The sequence below is a fragment of the Oryctolagus cuniculus genome, chromosome 8 (genome assembly GCF_051225735.1).
Source record: "Oryctolagus cuniculus isolate XC-2025 breed Fujian yellow rabbit chromosome 8, ASM5122573v1, whole genome shotgun sequence".
In the NCBI taxonomy this organism is placed as follows: Eukaryota; Metazoa; Chordata; class Mammalia; order Lagomorpha; family Leporidae; genus Oryctolagus; species Oryctolagus cuniculus.
Genome location: NC_142874.1, coordinates 115,507,232 through 115,531,894, shown reverse-complemented (window position 1 = coordinate 115,531,894; position 24,663 = coordinate 115,507,232). Strand labels below are relative to the sequence as shown.

At 38.2% G+C, this 24,663-nt stretch overlaps 1 protein-coding gene across 6 annotated transcripts in view; it reads right to left on the bottom strand.

Annotated features, from left to right (window-relative positions):
- ANTXR2 (ANTXR cell adhesion molecule 2) overlaps positions 1–24,663 on the bottom strand; it is a 157,923-nt gene that overhangs the window by 42,453 nt on the left and 90,807 nt on the right. For 3 of the 6 annotated variants that reach the window (XM_089302638.1, XM_089302636.1, XM_089302637.1), the window contains one exon: positions 14,345–14,515. The exons of the other annotated variants lie outside the window; for them this stretch is intronic. In XM_089302638.1, coding sequence (XP_089158764.1) covers positions 14,360–14,515 — 156 coding nt within the window. In that variant the 3' untranslated portion in view covers positions 14,345–14,359. Of the gene's footprint in view, positions 1–14,344; positions 14,516–24,663 lie in introns of those variants that run through there. 6 annotated transcript variants of the gene reach the window in all.

The window sequence follows — 24,663 nt, the reverse complement described above, 5'->3', positions numbered from 1 at the left end:
TGTGATTTCCCATCACTAAGCTATGTCCTTCATTCTATCATTTAATCTTTAAACAATTTTGTAAGACAAGTGGTGTTTAAAATATTTAGAAAGAGAAATGAACTTCAGAGAGTTTAAGAATTTGCTCAAGGATACACAGAGTTAGTAAACAGTACAATCAGGAATGTAACTCAGATACAGAAAGATAGTAAGACAAGTTGCCAGAGGTCATGTGCCTCTGTAAACAGACTCTAAGATGAAGATTTCTGTGTAAGAAGTTAATTGGGAGTGCTTTTAGAAACAACTCTTCTTTCTTCTAAAAAAGTAAGACAAGGCAAAGGGAGAATTTGTTTTGTGGTGCACTTATTAATATGAGGTCTCAGCAAGACCCGTGGGGAGTTCTGAAGCAAGAGGGGCACTTCAAGTTGTGCTTGATTAAGGCAGGGGCCAAATCTTTGCATCAACTAATTGATGCAACACATCAATTAATCACTTAAGGTAGACAGCTCCAGAGGGAGTGGTGTACGCTGGTATTGAGGAGAAATTTCCGAGAGGGTTTCAACTGTAAGCTGTCAGTGGCCAAGCCTTTTGGCAGATGATAAAATAAGTATGTCCATCCTGAAGGTGGATGTGGTAGCACATCATAGCAACCACTACAATTACATTGCATCAGTTTGGGAAAATCAAAACTTGGATCCTTAATATCTTAGGAGAATATCAACGCCACTGTGGGAAAATAGTGTGTGTGTGTGTGTGTGTGTGTGTATCCCAAATCTATTTTCCTATATAATTTCAAACATCTGAGGAAGTAGTTTTCCTATAGCTCTTATGAACTTCCCAACTTAAATAAATAAATGGAATAGTTAGTGAATCACAAAAGCCTCCCTGCTTTGGTTTTTGTACTGGAACATCTGTGTGTTTAAGAGTTACCGCCACTTAAAGTCAGAGAAACAAACACACTTTTGTAAAGTTTATGCCCTACAAACTAAGGGTACTAATCCTAAAACCTCAGAATCTAGATGCCATACAAAACCAAAAGAAGTATAATGTGTCACATTTTTTCTTACTAAAATAAAGATTTAGGGGTGAGCATCTGGTACACTGGTAAAGATATTGTTTGGAAATGTCCACATCTCTTAACACAAGGCCTGAATTTGAGTCTCAATTCCACTCTGATTTCAGCTTCCTGCTAATGTACACTTCGGGAGGCAGAAGGTGATGGCTGAAGTACTTGGGCCCCTGGAATCCATATGGGAGACTCAGAAAGAGTTCCCTGCTCCTGGCTTTGGGGAGTGAACCAGCAGAGGGAAGATTGTCTTTTTCTGTTGCTCTTTTTTTCTCTCTCTCTCTTCCTTTCTTTCTGCACCATGTGTTTCCTTTTTTTTTTCTATTTTATCATTTTATTAGGAATAATTCCAAATGGGTTATGAAGAAAACATACTCAGTGAATTTGATGAATTTCCCAAAAACTCTCAATGAAAACTATGTTCATCAATAAACAATACATCAGCAGAGCTATCATATACTGGGCAAAGAGGCTGATAACTAAAAGCAACATGCTCGGCAACCAGGGCGCTGGCTCAGGCTCTGGCTCTACATCTCGTCTTTCAAATCAATATTTTCTATAATAATTATCTTAGAAAAAAAGATTTATATACCATGTAGGTAATATTACAAATGGTTATGAAACTCTCCTATAGAAAATTGTTTATTTCTTTGGGCCAGAAGCAAACAAGAACCCAACTAAATTAATGGAATCAAAATCCTCACTTATCCGTCAAAAAGTTATCTAGAGTCGCTAATTCTGCAGTTTTTCCGATTAAAACAGTGCCCCATCTTCAAATTTCTGGCTAGACGAATCATCCACACTTATCCTCTTTTAAACTAACCCACGGAAACAGAGAAGAAAGTTCTCACAAGCAAAATATGAAACTGGAAGTAAACAGTAGTCATGTTGCTCTCTACATTACCTTATTCTCTTATAGCTAAATCTGTTCTTACATATTAATTAGGTAATATGATTATTTGGGAAGCAAGGTCCTATTTATAAGGATTGCTTTGGCATGACCATCATTCGTTTTAAGAGCTACAAAGACTAAACAGCAAGGCCAACTCATAATATAAACAACATTAAAACGTTTATTATTTTGCACCAGCAGAACATTTTCCAACCTATGGCTTCCAATCACCCTTTACCGTGGGTGATGTCAAAAACACTTACCGCTCCTGCAGAGATCTGTGTTTCCTTTGCCACAGACAATAAATCTTTAGTGTCTTCTCCTGATACGCCTCACTCCACTTGCTCTCAGGAGGCCCTGTATGTCTCTCTTGCCTTCCCCCTCACCTAACAAGGTCACTTCTGAGTGATGACACAATTTATTGAAATAACTGTATAGGTATGCATGATAATTAGTATCTACTTTAAGGTACCCTACGTACAAATATCATAAAGCAAAAAAATACTACTTCCCGTAACATGTAACTCAATTTCACAAATAGAGATTTGAATAAGCCTATGTCAAAATAGATTTCTGTCACCTTTGTTCATTATTGTTATAAAATTACACTTTATACTGAAGGTACATAGTCAAGAAACTAATTTTAGCTCTAGAGAAATCTCCTTTTTATTGAGTAATAGTTTAAGACTAAGGCAATTGTCAGCTGACTGAACTCATTTCTAGCTTGCAATGCCCAAATCTTTTTCAACTAATGGGGAAATAGTGGCAAACAACATAGAAATATTTTATTTTTCTCATTAGCCTTTCTTAATCAGAGTTCCGGAAGTGCTTTAAACCCTAATGCTCAAAGGCATCTACCGTGTATGAACAACTAACTTCTCACCCAAGACTTAAGTCAATTTTGTAGCATCATTTGGAGAATTGAGAAAATAGTCCCTCAAGTTATTTTCTCTATCCTGTAGTTCAGATAAGAAGACTTGCTTACAAAATTCTGTTTAAGAAAAAGGCTCAGAGAGGTTACACACCTTGCTCAATGCTAATCAGCTGGTAAATGTAAAAGCTGATATTTCAATATGGACTTTCGTCAATAAAGCTGGGGTGTGTCACATAATAAACACAAAGTATATGTTACTGTAAATTTTAGTCATGATTTATTTTGTTTTCCTAACATGTCAAATTAAGATACACAGAAATTCAGAAGCACAATTTTGGATTCACTCCTAAGTAAAGTGAACCCTAACAGATGCCTATGAATGTATTCGCAAACAAAACAAAGACAATGTAAATCTAAAATCACTCTCCATCCTCAACCTCTGCAACAAAGGGATTTCTAAACCCATCAGGAACACGAAAACACTATGATGACTTCAACTCAGGATTACAGTGATGTAGGTTACTTCCTTTTCCCTTTCAGTAATGTAGTGAATTCTCTCTCCTCCTTCCTTTTTCAAGTAAATGCAAAGAAGAAAGGGAAGGGAGAGGGGAGAAGAAAACAAAAGTCTTGTAAAGTAACCCAGATCCTGGAATTGAAGCAAAGTTTTAATACAGACTTTATAATACTCTCCATGCATGACTGATAACCTTTTAATTTCATCAACATCATCATTTCCTTGAATCACCGCTACTGCTCCTTTCTTTGATTTCTCCTTTCGCTCTCCAGTATTTTTTAGCAAGATGAAAAGAGACTCTTAAGTCTACAGACCAGGCTGTATATTAAAAAAAAAAAAAAAAAAAAGATTACTCCTCCAGAAATGTGCAGCTATTACTTCAAAACCAAGAAGAATCTGTTGAATATGAGTGACAGAATGAAAATTCATCAGTTCAGGTCTGAAATGCATTTGAATAAATGACAAAAGAAGGAATCACCCACAAACAGAATGAGCATCCAAGAGATCACAAGGGCTGGGCACATTATCACATGATGCTTGTATGTCAGGGATGACAAAAAGCTGTCTGTTAAATAGAGGGTGACAGGTAGTAATTATTCTAATGCAATACATTGTATACCAAACAAGGATGCTGGAATAAAGTGTCAAGTGCAGGTCATTAATGATGACAAGGGCTGGATTCAGCTGCAGCAGCTGTCACCGTCCCAGGTGGGTGACCATACTGCCATAATCCCTATCTCTATGGAGGGCTTCCTGGGAAAGTGCAGGCTAACACAGCAGATTAAAAGAGCATAAATGATAAGCATTACAAACAGAAACAAATACATAGAATCTCAATCTCTTCAGCACCTCCAGAGCTTACTTCTTGGCAGATTATAAATTACTAAATCCAAGGTAAGCAAAAGCTCTGATGTCAAGAAACCGAGTTAAAACTTTCTCACTCAGCAGCTGTTTAACTTCTGTTAATTTCCCACGAACATAATGGAGAACCTACTGTTTATGAGGATTAAATAAGAAACGAATGTAACACAGCTGGTATGTAGAAGGTATGCAACCCATTTGAATTCTCTCCTAACCCAAGTTCTCTCTTGAACAAGCTGATCAAATCTAGACTAAAACTGCCTTCCATTAGTAAACTTGTGGCCCTGTTACAAATTTTTGTGAAAAATAAACCAATTTACAAGTAGTATAATTTGTGAGTTTTCTTCTAGTTTAAAAAGCTACACAGCTGATGGTAGTCAAATTTTATTATTAACAAGGGAGAAGAACAGCAATCATGCCAGGGCCGTGCTCTGGATAGTCACGGTTTCAAGTGGGTCTACAAAACTTCCATTCCTAAAACCATCTCACTCAGTACTTATTTTGTTCAATATCTGTTCACATTCTTTTTAACAAAATGGTCATCATAAGACAACTTGTTGCATCGGCGATTCTGAAGACAGCTGTAGAATACAGCCAAAATGTATCATATCTCCATGCATACTTTCCCAGCATATTTAAAATTTCAGTAGTTACTATATGTACTATTACTCTGAAAGTATTCAGTGTGTTCTGTAACAGCCATTCCTCAAGTACAATGGCTCATAAGACCCTCCAGACCCTCATCCATTTACAAAACCCCTGCTGTTAAGAAGAAGAAAGGGAGACATCTCCAATAGCTACTAATTTATAACTCTTCTAAGAACGAAGCTGTTGAAAATAACTGCAGCAAGTTAACAGTGTTACGATTTCCCAAAGCACAGCTAACTATTTTTCTCCCTCCACTCCCCCTCCCCCCATTCTAGTTGTGCATTATTCACATAGTTGAGTTTTTGTAGATTTCATGAGAACAAAAATGGCAAAGCATTGGAAAATAAGAATGCTCTGCCAAGAAGAGGCCAAGAGGCTATTTCTGAGTTAAAAAAAATCAAAATAAATACTGGTTTTTTTCCACGGGAGAGAAAATATGTGATATTAAAGTAAGGCAGAAGTGATCCTCAGTCCTTTAACCAGTCCCAAACTGTCAGTGACCTGAGAAGCCTCTCCAGCCTGCTTGTCCAGTCCTGCCTTTTCTGCCACATCCGGTGTTTCCCACTCCCTACTGAAGGTTTCCAAGCCTTAAGCACGTGGCATCTTCCTGAAGGGCTCCCTCCTGTCTCCCCTGCTGCACAACCAACTCCACTTCGTCATCACATACTGTTGGGGCCACTTTTCACTGTCTTGCCCCAATGGAGCGGTTCCTGAGTTAGCCCCAGCTGCTGCTGATCTGGCCGTCAGTCTTTCCAACAGCATAGGACTGCCTGTCACTAAGCTAACACTTAGAGAAAAGCAAACTGCTTTCATGAAGTCCTAGCACAAAATTAGAAAACAAAAGTGAGTAAAACTATTTTGTCTGGTGGGACACAGGTTGTTTTAACTTTAAGCTTCAGAAAGAGAACAAAATATCCTTGCTAAATATTCACTATTGTTAGTCCAATATACCAGACACTCCAGAACTGCTTAAGATTTAGATTTATTCTTTATTTCCCCCCCTAAGTAGAACTCAAAATTTGCTAAATAAAGAAAGTGCATCACTGTCCTGGAACAAACATAAACTGTCCCTATGGGCCATCAAAGAAGGAGGTACCTTTCTCTGAAGGAAGGAGAGAACTTCCACTTTGACTATGGTCTTGTCTAAATAAGATCGGAGTCGGCGAACTCAAAGAGGCTTCCATAGCCTTGGCAGCTCATGACAAGACCCTTGGGTGATTACTGACATCATAAATAAGAGTGTCAATTGTTAAATCAACAACAGGAGTCACTGTGCACTTACTCCCCATGTAGGATCTCTGTCCTTAATTGTTGTACTATGTGAATTAACAGCATAACTAGAACTCAAACAGTACTTTATACTTTGCGTTTCTGTGTGGGTGCAAACTGTTGAAATCTTCGTATATACTAAATTGATCTTCTGTATATAAAGATAATTGAGAATGAATCTTGATGTGAATGGGATGGGAGAGGGAGCGGGAGATGGGACGGTTGCGAGTGGGAGGGAGGTTATGGGGGAAAAAGCCACTATAATCCAAAAGTTGTACTTTGGAAATTTATATTTATTAAATAAAAGTTTAAAAAAGTAAACTTTCCTATTTTCTCTACCCAAATAAATCTTACAAGTTTCATTCATATCTCTCTTCCTTTTCAAATTCTAACCTTAATACCTGGTCTGAAGTATTATTCTGTAATAACTTAAATAGTAATTAATGTCCAGCACATTAATCTGGTAATTAATGAGGCAACACTTCTGTGACAATTCTTCTACTACTGGCTCGAAATGATACTTAAATATTTCTTTATTTTACTTCTCATGTTGATGACTTTGTATTAAATATTTTGGGTCTTAAAGACTGCCAGAAAACACTCAATAAAGAAATGGTTTATTTTATTTTTTGCCTGTCATGTCCTAATTCTAACACATTTTTAAAGCTACCAATGATTTAATGCAGAATTATAACAGTGGAGTTTTCAAATATGTATATATTCTCACATGCATGCATAAATTCTATAATATCCTTTGCTATATATATAACACATGTTAGAGATTATTTGTAACACATTCACATATTACTAAGAATATGAATTACTTTATTTCTTCAGATATAGTATTTATAGTAAGTATAGTATAGTGCTGTCATAGATTTCAAGGCCAAAAAGTAGTGGAAAATCAAATTAGAAATTAGAACCCACTCTGGCTTTATTTTTTTAATTAATTGAATTTTGCTTACTCTGTTTTGGATTATAGTTTTTAGGTTTTATTTATTTCCCCTCCCAAATATATTCTAATAAATTCCTAGCAGGTGGGGAATATCCAGTCATGAAGTTTTCTAAAAACATGGATATATTTCTCTTGACATAAGAGTCTATTGACAAGTGTTGCTCATTTTCCTGTGTATAAATTTCCTGAAAACATTTTTAAGCAAAAATGTAGAGGAGAAATGGGTTTAAGTGCTATTTTTTCCAATACATTAAAAATGAAAATTCTAATACTCATAATTTTCAAATTATAATAAATACTCATCTGTAATATTGTAATGTTATATGTTATTAATACTATTAATTAATCCAAACTCTAAAGATTTCAAAACAAGCAGTGCTTATCAAAAATTAGAAACACAGGAGCCAGAGTTGTGGCAGAGCAGGTAAAGCTGCTGCCTGCCACAAAGGCACCCCACGTGGACACCAGTTCAAGTCCTGGCTACCTGACTTCTGATTCAGCCCCCTGTTAATGTGCCTGGGAAAGCAGCAGAAGATGGCCCAAGTCCTTCAGTCCATGCACCTACATGGGAGACCCGGATAAAGCTCCTGGCTCCTGGCTTCAGCCTGGTCCAGCCATTGTGGCAATCTGGGGAGTGAACTGGTAGATGGAAGCTGTCTCTCTCTAACTCTCTGACTTTCAAACAAATAAATATTTTCAAAAAAAATAGAAAAACTACTATAAATATTTTAAGCTTTAAAACACAGTTTTCATGAATATTTTTCTATGCCTTCAATTATATAAACTTACTATTTTTTATTTTTTCTAAGAAAATTTTGACATAAAAATGATATTTATGGGGTACTATATGATGTTTTGTTATTTTTATATATTGTGTAATGTCCAATCAGAGGAACTAGATTTATCCTTTCTTCCACTTAACATTTCTTCAGAGTGAAAACATCCAAAATCCTAGCTTCTAGCTTTTTGAAAGAGAACTAGACAGTATCATCAACTTTATCTCTAGTACCATTGCTTGCAGCAGAACCTCAGAACAGCTTATTCCAATTTAGCTAAAACCCAGAGCCCGTCAATCAACTTTCTCTGCCTCTCCCCACAGTCCTCTCCCCAGCTCTGGGAACTACCATTAGATTTTCATCTTCAGTGTCATTACTATTAGCAGTACTATTTTTTTTTTTTTTTAGTTTTTGGAACAATGTATTTGATATTACAGTAAAAGGACTTAATACCTCACCAAATAAGAGGCTGAACAAGTAAAAGGCAAAAAGAGCCTAGTTTAGCAGGAATATAGACAGTGGATACAAACAACAGTTGAAAGGAGCACTGTGATTTTCATACATCAATCAGGGAGTACACAGAAGAACCTCTGGGGTAAGAGAGCACTACTGTTTCTTATAACTGGGTAAAGAGGTTTTGCCCAGCCACAGAACAGCAGCAACAATAATGTTAGTGTGCCATGACACGACAGCATTTCAAGATATCCCAGTAACACGGGAGGTTCTCGGGTACATCTTGAGTAAGCCTGGCCTCCTACAGGACAGGAAAGGGGCGCAAGAGTGAGGGGTACACTTAGAGGTGGCCCTTCAACCCCCACCACTCATGCACTAGGGATTTGTCTAAAAAAGGATGGTTGTTTAACTCCGTTTTCACTAACATACCTGAAAGGGACTTTAGAAACCATTGCAGGGTTGTATTTTGTAGGATAATTTTGAACACACTATTTTCCAACAGATCAAGAGATAAAGCTGACAAGTAGAATAAGTTGCACCATAGATCAAACTGAAAACTCAGGCTCTGGGAGAGGCTGGCCTGGGAAATAAACAGTGAATTCCAGATAAATTTCACTGAAGTCTAAAACGATGATGAAATATTCCAAAAACTGGGTTTTAAGGGGGAATTATAGACAGTAAATTACATGGCTATGCCAACAGTATCCTAAACTAAAAATTACAACTTCTCTATAGTGAATCTGAGAGCTCTGGTACTTGGGAAATGTAATTGGAGACTGTGTCATAATCCTAGCCTCCAGATGGAACCCTTCTTTCTGGTTTGGTTTCACAGATTAGGTACTACAAGCAATTTTAATAGTTTAATATTGAGTAATCTGCTGACTCATTTTCTACCACTGGTTTTACTTCATTCCTTTGTTTAAGGAAAATATGTAAGCTTCATAACTGTTCCTAAGCACAGGCCCCTGCATAGTATCTATATGTCCAAAAATCAACCCACAAATAATTTTCGGAGCCCAATATTTAAAACAATGAGATGGATTAAAGTTCTTAATATTTATATTTCAGATAGAATAATTATATTATTATATAAAACATAATAATTATATGTTATACTTAGTCACTAGAAGCCCAGATGTTATTTAAAGTTTACTAGAGGCGCCAGCACTGTGGTATAGTAGGCTAAGCCTCCGCCTGCAGCACCACAGTCCCATATGAGCACCAGTTCTAGTTCTGGTTGCAGCTCTTCAGATCCAGCTCTCTGCTAAGGCCTGGGAAACCAGTGGAAGATGGCCCAAGTGCTTGGGCTCCTGCACCCACGTAAGAGACCCGGAGAAGGCTCCTGGCTCTGGATCTGCTCAACTGTGGCAGTTGCGGCCATTTGGGGAGTGAATCAGCAGATGGAAGACCTTTCTCTCTGTCTCTCTGTCTCTCTGTCTCTCTACCTCTCAAATAAATAAATTCTTTAAAAATAAAGTTTACTAGAACTTCACATTTATGTGTTGCTGTTTTCAATTTAATTCCATTGCCATAAATTTCTCAACTTAACATCTGAGCCTATAAATTACAACTCTGAATTCTAAACTGATATGCATTTTCTGTAATTTGAATCATAATTAAAGCAGAACTGATATGTAAATTAAATTTCTCAATAACTGTTTAAAAGTTTATGGTTAATACCATTTACTATCTCCTTACTTACATGACTCTGGCAATTTCCCTGCCCTTTCTCAGTTTTCTTATCTTTAAAATGGTGATAACAACACTTAGTAATGCGCTGTCTTAGAATCAGAATACATACGAGGGGCAGGCACTGTGGCGTACAGGGTAAAGCTGCCATCTGCAGTGCCAGCATCCCATATGGCAGCCAGTTCAAATCCCAGCTGTTCTTCTTCCAATCCAGTTCTCTGCTATGGCCTGGAAAAGTAGTGGAAGATAGCCCACAACTTCCAAGGTCTCTTGTGATGCAAAAAAAATCTTAACCCATGCATCCCATGAACTTTCTATGGAACTCATAACCACTTCTAAATATTAAATTTGGGACTAGTGTTTGACACAGTGGTTAAAACACTACTTGGAATGGTCACAGTCCATATTGGGTGCCTGAGTTCAGGTCTTGGTTTTTCTCCCAATTCCAGTTTCCTGTTACCACATATCCTGAGAAGAAGCAGTGAAGGTCAAGTACTTGGGTTCAAGCCACTCACATGGGAAACCTAGACTGAGTTCCCACCACCTGGCTCACTCTGGCTGTTGTGACAGCTCAGTCTAGCTGTCAGATGGGAGATGTCTCTCTGTATCTTTAAAAATGAATGAATGAATAAACATTAAATTTTATTTATAAACATGCAAAAATTAAATGCACATTATACATATATACCATACTATACAGAAATAACATGCTTCTGAATACATGCCAAAACAATTTATTAATAGAGCTACAAATATAAAATTGATGATTTAGGCAGCAGAGAATTAAGTTCAAAGTTAAAATTTTAATAGTACCTCTGTACCTGTACACTTGCCCTAACCTGATCAGTTAATGACTGAATAGGGAGAATGATACAGTGTTGTACTGTAAAAATGATGGCATGAAATAATGGAATATTCACTGGGATAGAAATGAAAAAAATAAACAAAAACAAATAAAACCCTGAGTTTGAATCTAGGCTCTGTGACTTTTCACAGTGTAACCTGGCATTATGAACTTCTTCAATAGTTACAATGCCCTGCCACCCCTGGTAGACACAAAAATACCCCCCTCACAGAGTCATGTGTGCAAACATGCATGTACACATACACACATACACACATACACACACACACACACACCTACAACCACTGGAAGGGTTAGAAGCCCAAGTTTCCATGATTCATCTGAAGAAAAACCTTGGAAAATTAAGAAAAATATCTGAGGCCATGAACCTAAATTAGAATTCTTAAAAAAAGATTTTTTTTTTTTTTTTTTTTAGAAAAAAGGTGTCCTTTCTTCAAGAACCCATTTGACTACTTAACGTTTTACTGGATATGCAGTATCATACATTTCAAATGATTCCTTTTGTGACCCATGATGAAAGACTGTATACAAAGATGAAAACTGATGCATGGCTCAGCTACACAGTAAAGGTGCATCTGCACTCCCATCACAACTCTATATCAACACCTTTCAAGGGCCCAGTGCTAACATCCTTTGGATCACATCAGTGCCCTCTTCAAAATGTTCACTGGCTCTGCTCAGCCTACAAACTAAAATAAAAACTTTTGATACCTGTAGATTTTTTGAACCTTCAGTAACCAGCTACTATGTGTAAAAAGTAGTGGATAAATGAAACAAATAAATACTATTTAATTTTTATGTTTTTTATGTTTACATTTAAAGTCAATGACAAAAAGAACATACTGTTACAAAGAAGAAAGATATCTCAAAGACAAATTTGCAATTTATATGTGTAGACAAATGAGTAATATCCAACTCGTTGAGTATGCACTGTCATCAGACATTAAGATATGCATGTAAAAGCTAACATAATTTTGAGTGCTATATGTTCTTAATATAAAACTTTTTCTAATTTTTTCCAAATATATGGAGAATACAACATACAACCTTGAAATGACATTTTTTTTTTTGACAGCAGAGTGGACAGTGAGAGAGAAAGACAGAGAGAAAGGTCTTCCTTTGCCATTGGTTCACCCTCCAATGGCCGCCGCAGCCTGCGCGCTGCAACTGGCGCACCGTGCTGATCTGATGGCAGGAGCCAGGTACTTCTCCTGGTCTCCCATGGGGTACAGCGCCCAAGCACTTGGGTCATCCTCCACTGCACTCCCTGGCCACAGCAGAGAGCTGGCCTGGAAGAGGGGCAACCGGGACAGAATCCGGTGCCCCGACCGGGACTAGCACCCGGTGTGCCGGCGCCGCAAGACGGAGGATTAGCCTAGTGAGCCGCGGCACCAGCCCAAAATGACATTTTTTTTGTTTTGAATCTTATCTGTGTATTAAAGATTTCCCCTTAAGGAATTGCAAGCAATGTTTTGATAGCTAAAATACTCATAATTAGTATAGTTAGCTGCAATTTCACATTGAAAAGTATCACAGAATAGTAAATAGACTTAATATATAAAGAGAGACTAACATGAGTGGAACAGCCAAAGGCAGAGGGAAAATAAAATAAAATACTTCTTAGTCATTTCTATTTTCCATCTGTTTACTTCCAGTGATTAGAGCTACAATAATGGAATATACAATCTTAAATCATCTTTTGTACCTTATTATTTGTATAAACAGTTCATTTTCCTATTGCCTAGAAGTTTTTCAGAGAAAAGGTATCTTTCTCTTTCATCTCTCTTTTTTCTTCTTTCCTCTTCCATTTCCTACCTCCTGATTTCCCCTTCTTTTATTTCATACTTTATCCCATAATCTAGTATTTCCTTTTGTGAAGTATTTTTTATGCTGGAGTAATATTATCCAGATTTACTGCTGTTGCCATACCTAGGCATATCATTCGGATTTATTGTTATTTGTCTATCATTCCTAACCACCCCACAGCAAAAGGTGAAGACCTGAACATTAACCTAGGGAAATGTTTGGAAGGCATCAATGGAAATATATTTATATCATTCACACACACACAAATTTTTCTCCCTCCTAAATTTCTCTCCTAACACAGCAGCCAATGCCAAAGCATAAACACTGTATTAAGGGCTTGACTTCAGTATTAATAACTCAGATTAAAACTCTTGGCAATTAACTAAGATTAATGGCGGAAGTCATCCCCTGTTCTCCAATGTAACACTCCCTGCCATCTCTTAAATCCCTCACCCCACCTGCCCTTCCCTGCTCCTCTCAGCCTGTGAAAACCCTAGGTCCTGAAACGCTGATCCTGTTATCTGCTGCTTTTGTATCTGAGATTAACAAAATAGACATTAGCAAATTTACAACCAACAGCTCAGACAGCTGCCCTACTTTAAGCATGTAATGGAAAAGGAACTAATCTAGTTAAGAGCAGGGGACTAGTTCATAAATTTGGCTTTTGAGGACAGTTAAAGCTGTCATACCTCTTCTGGAGAGTAGGAATCAAATTAAATTATCAGGCTTCTTCTCACTGTTTGTTGAGTGAGAAAAGCCAGCACTTCAGCAAACTGGACTAACAAGACCCTCAGAGGTTACAGAAGTCTCACAGACTTGCACAATAGATAGCTACATAATACATAAATTGATGTAGAAATATATGATTTGCCTGGGACAGATACAGATCTCCCAAGAATTCCAATCACTGACAACTCCGCTTGGATCAAACATCAAATCTGTTTTAGGAAAAAAGATATGAAAAATGCAATGCAACAAAAAATAATAAACCTATCCTAATAAATATAATTAATAAAAATCATAAGCCCTCATCTATTCAGAATTCAGCTTAAAGGAAAATTATTGTCATATTTTTATAGTTGAGAACATGTTTAATAGATGTAATTGTAACTTAAAATAATCATCCAGAAATGACAAATTTAGCTACATATAAAAACTATGTTTATGTGTCAGCATCCCGAGCCACATCTCTAGACAATAATTTAAACTTGTCAAATTTCAGAGTTATTTTATCATTTTCTCAGTAGCTTACTTCCCAGGAAGAGCAATGAAGGTAAAATAAAAAGCAGTAATGAGAGAAACTTTTAAATTCTACAAGGTTTAATGATATATCTAATTATAAATCACTAAGACCTAATGCATATATTCAATAACTCATTTTTATTCTTAATTATAATAAAACTAAGAGGAGCTTCAAAACAGTATCTCTTGTGTATCATGTTATACGGTGATAACGTTATCTGTTGGCAAAGGACATTGTCCTCAAAACATTAAAATCTTGACCCTGCTCAATGAGTTGTGGGAATCATGGTGGTTGCTTAAGGACAGTAGTTCTCAGCTTAAATATACCCAACAAGAAAAGAGCCAATGACTGAGAGAGGAGTGACATCACTAAAACTTGAAAGCTGCCCATGAGGAATGTAGCTGAGTCAAGTTAAACACGCATAATGTAGAGACAACAGGGCATCCAAGTGGAGAATTCATATAAGCTCTCAAGAAATGCAAATGGAATTCAGGAGAGAGGCTAGAATGATGGCCAAGAGTAGGTACCTGATGATGCTAACAAAGCAGTGAAAGTCTCTCTTTCCATAGAAAAATGAGAGGTAAGAGAACCAGAACAACAGTCCAACCTTAGCAATCAACCAATACTGAAAGACAGGAAAGGGGAGAGAAAGGAAAGAGTTAGCCTAAGATAACTGGAGAGCGACCTCTCTAGAGCTTTTATCTGCATGCTATATACATAAACAGATCATTTTAATTTTTACTGAAACATGTATCACAGACATATCAACTTTGTCAAGCAACTAAGACACGAGATATGTGGTATGTGTGCATTCAGACACCATGAGGGGAGACCTTACATGTATAAAATACACTGAATTCATCACAAAATATTTGCTAAGAAATCATTAAGTGACAGGAATTGGTAATAGTAGAAAAATTATTTTAATAAGGAAATAGTGTTTACTTTAACAGAAAACACTAATTTTGACTCCAAAAACTGTACTAGATAATCATATGAAATACGTACTTATAATATACTAGTAGTATATAATTTTCAGTACACTAACTTGCTTGCTAAGAAGCATTATGAGGCCAGAGCTGTGCTGTGGTGCGTAAAGCTGCCACCTCCGAGACCAATGTCCCACATGGGCACCAGTTCAAATCCCAGCCGCTCTACTTTGGATCCAGCTCCCTTCTAGTGGCCCTGGAAAAGCAGCAGAACATAGGCCACGTGTTTGGGCCCTGCCACCACATAGGAGACCTGGAAGAAACTCCTGGCTCCTTGCTTTGGCCTAGACTTACTCAGCCCTTGCAGCCACCTGGGGAGTAAATCAGCAGGTGGAAGACCTCTTTCTCTGTCTCTCCCTCTCTCTGTCACTCTTTCAAATGAATAAAAAGTGAAAGAGAGAGAAAGAGAGAGAGAGAGAGAAAGAGAGAGAGAGAAGGAGAGGAGAGGAGAGAAGGAGAGAAGGGGGAGGGGGAGAGAGAGAGAGAGAGAAAGAGAGAGAGAGAGAGAAGAAGAAAGGAAGGAAGGATGGAAGGATGGATGGATGGATTATGAGTATCTCAGGTTAGGAAATTAGAAGCATCGTTTTTCCCACTGTTTCCAAGTGGTAAAAGCTCTGAGCAGATAGGCATTTATATCAGAGGATAAAATGATTTTGAAATGAGTTCTTAAAGAGTATCTTAACTCCACTATGATTTAAAAAGCATAAGGAGAAGAAAGAAAATTTTTTGTAATCTTTTGAAATTATAGAAGAGTTAATATTTAATTCACAATCATCAAGAAGGAAATAGTATACAATGTTCACTTGTATTTCTTTTTTTTTAAAGATTTACTTTATTTATTTGAAAGGCAGAGTTACAGAGAGGCAGAGGCAGAGAGAGAGAGAGAAGTCTTCTACCCACTGGTTCACTCCCCAAATGGCCGCAACGGCCAGAGCTGTGCTGATCTGAAGCTAGGAGCAAGGAGCTTCTTCTGGGTCTACCATGCGGGTACAGGGGCCCAAGAACTTGGGCGATCTTCTACTGCTCTCCCAGGCCACTGCAGAGAGCTGGACTGAAAGAGGAGCAGCCAGGATTTGAACCTGTGCCCGTTTGGGATGCTGGTGCTGCAGGCTGGGGCTTTAATCCACTGCCACAGCGCTGGCCCCTGTATTTCTTTCTATTTTCAAAGTTTGGAAAAGTAAATTGCTTTTATTTTTCACCTCAAAATTATGTGTTTCAAGATTCTCCAGTGGCCGGCGCTGTGGCTCACTTTGCTTAATCCTCTGCCTGCACGTCAGCATCCCATATGGGCGCAGGGTTCTAGTCCCAACTGCTCCTCTTCCAGTCCAGCTCTCTGCTGTGGCCCGGGAGTGCAGTGGAGGATGGCCCAAGTCCTTGGGCCCTGCACCCGCATGGGAGACCAAGAAGAAGCACCTGGCTCCTGGCTTCGAATCAGCACAGCTCGGGCTGTTGCAGCCATCTGGGGAGTAAACCAGCAAATGGAAGACCTCTTTCTCCCCCTGTGCCTCTCTGTAACTTTACCTTTCAAATAAATATATAAATCTTAAAAGAAAAAAAAAGTATGCTTTCAAGGTGCCACAGCTCACTGATGATGAAAAAATGTTGTAATTCTAAAATCAAGGCAATCATTTGAGAATAGTAACATTTACAGTAACATTTGTTTCTTGATTACTGAAAGGTTGCTCATCAGTTTTAACCTAGATATGCCTCTGTCTCAGCAAGTTAATCTTTCACACACATAGGATTCTCCTAAACACAAGACAATGTCTGGACCCCTCAGGAAATGCCAAGTAAGTCCTCAAGCTTGTTTAATATTTTTTTGAAAAAAAATCTCTTTTGATAATTTAAATGATTAAATATCACACATTTTGCATTTTAGTTCAGTCACTTATATATAATTAAGAGATTTTTTTTTTCACCTAAGGAATGATATCAGGGGCCAGCCTTGTGGCACAGCGGTAAAGCCGCCGCCTGTGATGCCAGTCTCAGCTGCTCCACTTCTCCCTGCTAATGTGCCTGGGAAAGCAGTAGAGGATGGCCCAAGTGTTTGGGCCCTAGCACCCACATGGGAGCCCCAGATGAAGCTCCTGGCCTCTGGCTTTGGTCTGGTTCAGCCCTGGCCATTGTAGCCATTTGGGCAGTGAAAAAGTAGATGGAAAATCAATCTCTCTCCTTCTTTTATTCCTCCCCTTATCTCTGTAACTGTGCCTTTTAAATAAATAAATCTTTTTTAAAAATAGATATAATAGCAAAAACCACACTATTTCATGAATTTATTTTTCACTGAAATAGACATTGATAACATGGATATTGAGAAAATGTGTTCTGTAGAAATAGATATACTTCTATTAAACATATCATACACACATATACATACATATACATGTGTAAACTCCTAAATCTGTGGATTATATTAATAATGACATTTTCATGACATGGACTAGTCTAGTAAAAATGTATCTTTCACACATATGTAAATCTAAGTTAATTAATTATGTTGTATAATGACATTTCTGTCAACAACAGGTCACATATATAATGGTTATCTCACAAGATTACCATGGAGTTGAAAAATTCCTGACACCTAGTGATATTACAGCCATTACAATGTCAAAACCAAATTACTCACATATCTATTTTAATGCTGGTCTACTACTCACTGTTCTGCCAATCATATAAAAAGTACAGTACATATAATTATGTATAGTATATAATACTTTATCATGATAACCAATGACTGTTATTGGTTTATATATTTACTATGGTATTTTTGCCACTATTTAATAATATATTCCTATACTTTAAGTTTACTGTACAACAGCTACTGGGGCAAGAGCTTCCTACTTCTGTTTCTTGACTGCATTAAGATGCCACATGGATGGCCGGCGTCTCGGCTCAATAGGCTAATCCTCCGCCTGCAGCACCAGCCCACCAAGTTCTAGTCCCTCCTCTTCCAGTCCAGCTCTCTGCTGTGCTGTGGCCTGGGAGTGCAGTGGAGGATGGCCCAAGTCTTTGGGTCCTGCACCCCGCATGGGAGACCAGGAGAGGCACCTTGCTCCTGGCTTCAGATTAGTGCAATGCGCCAGCCGTGGCGCACCGGCCGCGGCAGCCATTGGAGGGTGAATCAACGGAAAAAGGAAGACTTTTCTGTCTCTCTCTCTCTGTCAAAAAAAAAAAAAAAAATGCCACATGGAATGACTGACCTGCACCATGTGGTTTTGAGTAAGCACACTCCATGGGTTCAAAACAACTAACCAATCTCCCAGCAACATGTCTCAGAACAATATGACTACACTCCTACTAATGTAAACGGGATCTTACGGTATCTTCAGGATACCACAGGATGCAAAGTCAAGAGATAATAAAAATAAAAGACACTAGCAGGAATACAAAGGGAAAAAATCCTGGTGATGTACTTTCCCAGCAATGTCCCACAATAAATGGCCTAGAAGACTGTAATATATGTCAAATGTTATAGGAAAAAAAAGTTAGTTTTAAAACATTTGGATTTTCTTTACTGTTTCATTTTAGAATTTTTAAGAAGGAAAATGTGTGAAAGTACAAAGGGAATTTGGGGTACAATATGACTATTTCAATTGAAAATGTTTATTCTTAGAGTCCCTAAAATTTATCAGAATTCAGCTGTATGACAAAAAATTAGAAGGAATCTAAAAGCTAAGTTTAAGAATATACTAACATTTTAAAGGGTTTATTTATTTGTTTGAAAGGGAGGAGAAAGAGAAAATGAGAAAGAGAATCTTCCATCCACTAGTTCACTCCCTCAAATGGCCACAAGAGCCAGGGCTGGACCAGACTGAAGCCAGGGGCCAGGGACTCTATCCAGGTCTCCCAATTGTGTAGCAGGAACTCAAGTACTTGAGCCATCATTACCCATTGTCTCCCAGGTGCATTAGCAGGAAGCTGCCCTGGAAGCAGAGCAGGCGGGATTGGAACTAGCCCTCTGGCACAACAAGCCGAGTGGGGGCTTAACTTGCTGCCCTGAAGCACCCACCCAAAGAACGTAGTCATTTCTACAACGGAGACTTTTGGAAAAATGAGACTGACCCACCTGGATTATCAATAAAAATCGCATTTTAAAAACTGTTTCTAAAAGAAATACTGTCATTAGCATAATTCCAGGCAGATGTGAAATATCAGAATACCAAAGTCATTGGAGCAGAGAAAATTTTCCATTTTCTCTGAAAGACCCACAGTGGTCTACACTTTGCAGATGAGATGGGGGACAGAAAGGCAGCATCACACAACATGTCTGCTATCAAGAGTCTTACAAATGGGAAGCTGAAGGGGTTTCACAGCGCGAAGCAGTGCTTCCTGAGTATAACGGGATTCAGTGTTGCTCGGAAGGGATAGGCATGAAAATGCTGCCATTAAAAAGGGTGTGGCCAGCTGGTTTGCACAGGAGAATTCAGAAGCAGGACTGACAGGTATGAACATAAATCAAGGAATCGTACAGACAGCACAGGTGGAGTCTAAATCACCTGCCTTGCCCATTACCTGACTTCTCTGGTGCCCTCTAGATGAACGTGCTACCTACACCCTCAGATTTGCTTTGTTTTGTTGTAAACCTTTAAAAATTGACATCTGAGACTGCGTTCTGCCAACTACGACATTTTTTGTAAAAAGCAGCCGCCATCAATGTTTCCAAAATATGCAAAGTGCATGTGTACCATTTTTAAAAGTCCTCTCAACATAATACATTCGGCTTAATTGAAAACCCGCCATGTACGTATGTTGCTTGCTTTCAGCACCGGCGAAACCCGGGCGGCACACTAGCATCTATCCCCAGGCCTCTGCTCCCCGGCTACGCCCCGCGCCAGAGGAGACCTTTGAGTCAGCAGTCTTCCTTCACTGCATAGTGGTCACGCAGCTATTTCATCTGTGAGGGAGTCTAAGTTTTATGAATGATCATAATTTACATCACCATAGAACCTTTATTATCTTATCATACCCTGGAGCTCTTACGAGGCTAATATTTTAAACAATCCTAGTATGCCACAGAGATGGGTGTACAATGTTGAATTTTTCCAGTGTGCTCCCTGAAAATTAAACAAATTTTTGTCTTTTTTCTTATTTTCTGGCTTAAGGCAGAAAAAAACAAAGATTCTACTTACATTTTACTTAACATTTAGCTTTAATTATTTAACACCGTGAATAATAGGCATGAAACCCTTAAAAAAGGGAACAAATTAAAGTCAATGCAATATTCTAATTTTATTTTGCTAAAAAAAAAAAAAACCTGAAAAAAATGAATTCAATTTCACCTCTGTGTTATAGGAAGGAAACTCTTTAAGTCTAAAACAAACAGTGGATGTGCCTCACGGGTGTTTCTGGAGCTGGGCGACTGCAGTCTACAAACTGATGTCTGCCAGTGGTGCCTGAGGAGCAGCGTGAGGGTTAACACGGCTTCCACTACAGCCAAGAGTCTCCTCGGAGACTTAATTGGTTTGTGGAACAACTCCAAAACTAGTGCTCTGCTTTCTTCTTTGCCTTTCTGCTCCTCTAACTCTCTTTTCCAATAAAAATTAAAAAAAAAAAAGGACAACGCATGGTAATGCATCATTTATAAATTACCTTGTTATTGCAAAAAAACAAAACACTGCTTTGAAAACCAAACAAACTCCTGCTGCGGACTGGGGCATGTTTGATGGAGGCGCTTCAAAAGAGTCCAGGGCTTAATGGAGGTTGTTTGTGTGGAGACTTGGATCTGTACCTGCTGTCCCCTGTCACTCCCTGGAAACTTGGCGGCAGATGTTGCTGCGTTAAGTTGTCTCTGAAGTGGCTTTCTGTCCTCGTCTGCCCACCGCCACCGAGTCAAACTACATTAGATCTCGTATTTGCGCCTAAGGCAAGTTTGGGAGCGCAGCTGTGTCCACCCCCGCTCCTACCTTTGGTGTTTCGGGCCTCCAGGCAGCGAGTGAGAGACCAAAACGGTCCTGCCGCTCTCAACTACCTCCACTGACAATCCGGGGGCCGCTGCCGCCGCCGCCAGCAGATGTGGGCGACAACCTGCCCGGCGCGCACCTGGCCGCGCCGCCCTGGCCTCGCGCGCCGCGCGCTGAAACATTCATGACTCGGAGGACCGCGCGCCGGCATCAAAGCGCCGGCCGGCCCGGCCACCTCGGCGGGAGCCGGCGCGCGGAGAGGTGGCGGGAGGCAGCCCGGCGCGGCTTTGATACTTTATGCCTCCACTTCAGTTCTTGATCAAGGACTTCAATTCAGTGGTGAATTCTTCCCCGAACGAGCCCGGTGCGGCCTCGGAGCCATGAAAGGCAAGCATTTGGCTGCAAATCCACCGTGACGGGACTCGCAGAGCAACTGTGCGTGACTCTGGGTTTAGTTCTGTGTACGCCGATTTGTTTATTAAACTAAACTCTCGAGAGGCAGATTCTGCAGTAAACAATTTATAAATAAATGACAAGATGGGTTTCCAAGGTAGAAAACAGGCTGCTGACCACACCGAGGTGGTGTGCCTGGGAACCCTTACTCTCATCCTTTTTATTATCGCAGGTGGCATAAAGTTTGTTTTACCTGTTTTTTTTTTTTTTAAAGAATGTTGACTCTTATACTATTATTTCCTTTAAAATTGTGACATAAGAACCCCTTCTCATCTATATCGATTGACGTTACAGGACATTCCACACCCATTTCTAACAACCAAAAAAAACTTCCCAGTCTTCCTAATTTCTACTATGCATTCTCTCTCTCTCTCTCACACCCCTCGTTAGGAATCCAAAAAACACTTGCAAATTATACTCACTAATTTATATGCCGATAAAAAAGTTTATTTTAAAAAGAATTGGCCTTCATAGCTAATGACATTTGTTCCAATGAATTATTTGGTGTGTATAAACAAATCTTTCTACAGGGAATCAGTGTATCTAATCTAGGCTGATAATATTACTATTTACAAACTGCCTAATATTTAATGGGATAATTTACTGGGAAAATAAATTTGTTGATATAAAAATGATAAGCATAAAGAACAATGAACACCTCAAATATATGTACAAATGTGTGAAATCTCTCATGAGGTAGCCTCAGGTCAATGTTTAATTCAGTTACATTTAATTTAGGTGAACAGGATTTTAGGAACCCGTGTAAGTAGAATGTGGTTACCTAAAGCTCACAAAGGAACTTTAACTGTTCCCATGCAGCGAGTATGCCCTGCCTTACCTAGAGTGCTCAGACATAGCCACACACATTGAAGTAATCTTCCCATTTTTCTAAGAAAAGCTAGACGATTGATACATGGATGGACAGCTAGAACAAGCTATTCTGAAAGAGCAACCAGATAGGTTGAAGAAACTACCCCTCTGGCTTCTTTAGTTCCCTAAATTTAAATCTTCTCTACTCCCTGTAATCCTAAGAGATAATCCTTATCCTAAGTAAACTAAATTGATAAAAACCGTAAGGTTCAATAGGTTTAATTTTTGAGGACTTAATTAACTGGATATAATATCCCAAAAGCAATGGTGATCCATGGTCTTCATCTTGAGCACAGATAAAACATTACCAAAGTAAATCATCACATTTTAATATCATGCCTCAAAATTAGCTTTGCTTCAAATGCACTCTTAATTCTCTGAAAATCTTTTTCTCTTCATTTCATACTATGTAAATTACTGTATGTTCCCTAAATGAAAATACTCTCGGGCAAAAAACAAAACAAAAATACTCCTGGAATTTAAGACATTAAATTTTTGAAAAAAATTCTTATCTTTTTATAAAATAGAAATAAAATATGTAGGATGTTAGTACAGATTATATAACTGCATCATGCCAAATATTATTTGTTTTTTGGATAATAACATCTGGTATATTTAAGTTACTCTGGAAACTTTTAATTGAAATCCACCAAAATAGTTACGGCTAAATGTCCCATGATGGGTAAGATTATTTTGGGTGCAAGTATTATCACAGAATCCCATGGTTGCCTTCATCAAAAAACATATTTACTGTGTTCATAAGAATATGAATAAAGCAACTGGAGGCTTCATTCATTCAAAAGTAGTCGACTGAAATATGTAAGGACTGTGTAAATGGTGTAAGAAGTTGGCAAAGTGGAAAAATGAAAGCATAGTACATATAACTATATTTAAGAAGAGATAAAAAGGGAGTAAGAAAAAGAAGACAAGAGGAAGAAAGGAAAGGAGAGAGGGGAGGAAGCATTCTAGAGAGCATGAAACCAAAGGAAGATAATGGCTTCCTAAAACATGATGTCAACAATATAAACAATGTTGGGACCTTTCATTGTCTTAATAGTGTACAGAAAGCTAATTCACCGAAGTATTAATGACTCATTGTGTAATTCTGTGATTTAATCTTTGTAAAAATATGGACTATAGTTATGTATGTGTATGGGTTAAGGAGTTGATATTAGAATTAATTCTATTAAATAAAGACCCAGTAGATGATGTGAAGTTGTCATAAATTTATATGTTCTTAATAATCTTTGTGAGACATGGAAAATGGAGAAATGGGGATAAAGGACAGCTAAGATTTCTCAAGTTATCTAAAAGGAAAAGGCTATATACTGATAATAATGGAAGACAAAAAATCTCAATCAAAAAATGTTAAACATAAAAGGACATTAGCAAGAAACATAGCAACAAAAGAGCAAATTATGCCAACCTTACCTGATTTCTGTAAACAAATAACTTTGTGAAGCTGGTTTGGTTGTATGGACAGATATACAACATATCTTAAATTCAGGCAAATAATTTAACAAAATTATTAAATATCCTTGTGAAGTATAAGGTTAACTGAGGTTGTCCAATTGGTTGGGTTCCTAGCTTTCCTAGAGTAATTCCAACTAACTACAGATGTCACCTGTGGGGAAAGAGGCTCATGGTTTGCCACGCTGAGGTGGTAACGGTAGCTTGAAATAAGTGACAAACGTTTGCAGGTGACAAAATATTAGACGTGGTATAGCTGAAATGGATAAGTATGATGATGTAAGATTAAGTCAGGTAGGCCAGCATTGTGGTATAGCAGGTAAACCAACCCCTCCCATGCCAACATACTATATGGGTGCTGATTCTTTCATGTTCCAACTGCTCCAATTCTGATGCAGCTCCCTGTTAATGGCCTGGGAAAAGCAGTGGAAGATGGCCCGAGTGTATGGATCTCTGCCATTCACATGGGAGACCCGGATGAAGCACCTGGCTCCTGGCTTCAGCCTCCTTGGCACTGGCCATTTAGACTATCTGGAGCGTGAACCATTGGCTTGGAGATTTCTTTCTGTCTCTCCCTCTCTCTCTGACTTTCAAAATAAATAATGAATAAATCTTTTAAAAAAAGATTAACTCACACTTCATCAGGAACATATAGAATTATATTAGATATTTGATAAAGAATAACAATTCAATAAACCAACAATTAATGTTTAATAAGTTTCAAGTCTTGCATTTAAGTAAAAATGAGCCAAAAATAAACAGAAAAGTAGCATGAATTTAAAGTGGAAAAAATGAAGTTTTAGTCAACTTCACACAATATCTGAATTATCTGAAATCCAAAATCGTTGAAATGCAAAGTTTTGTCCTAAGTTTCTCACCAAAATTCATTTGGAAGCAAAATTTGAACAGGACTAATTTAGTAGTATATCTGAACACTGTGACAGGCATGCTGCTTTACATAATATGGGGCATAAAGATTCTATCAAATTCCTAAAATCAGAGAAATTCCCGATTTTGAAACCATCTGACTTCAAGAGTTAGGGGAAGCAAAAAGGCTTTGAATTATCTTCAACAAAAATATGAATAAA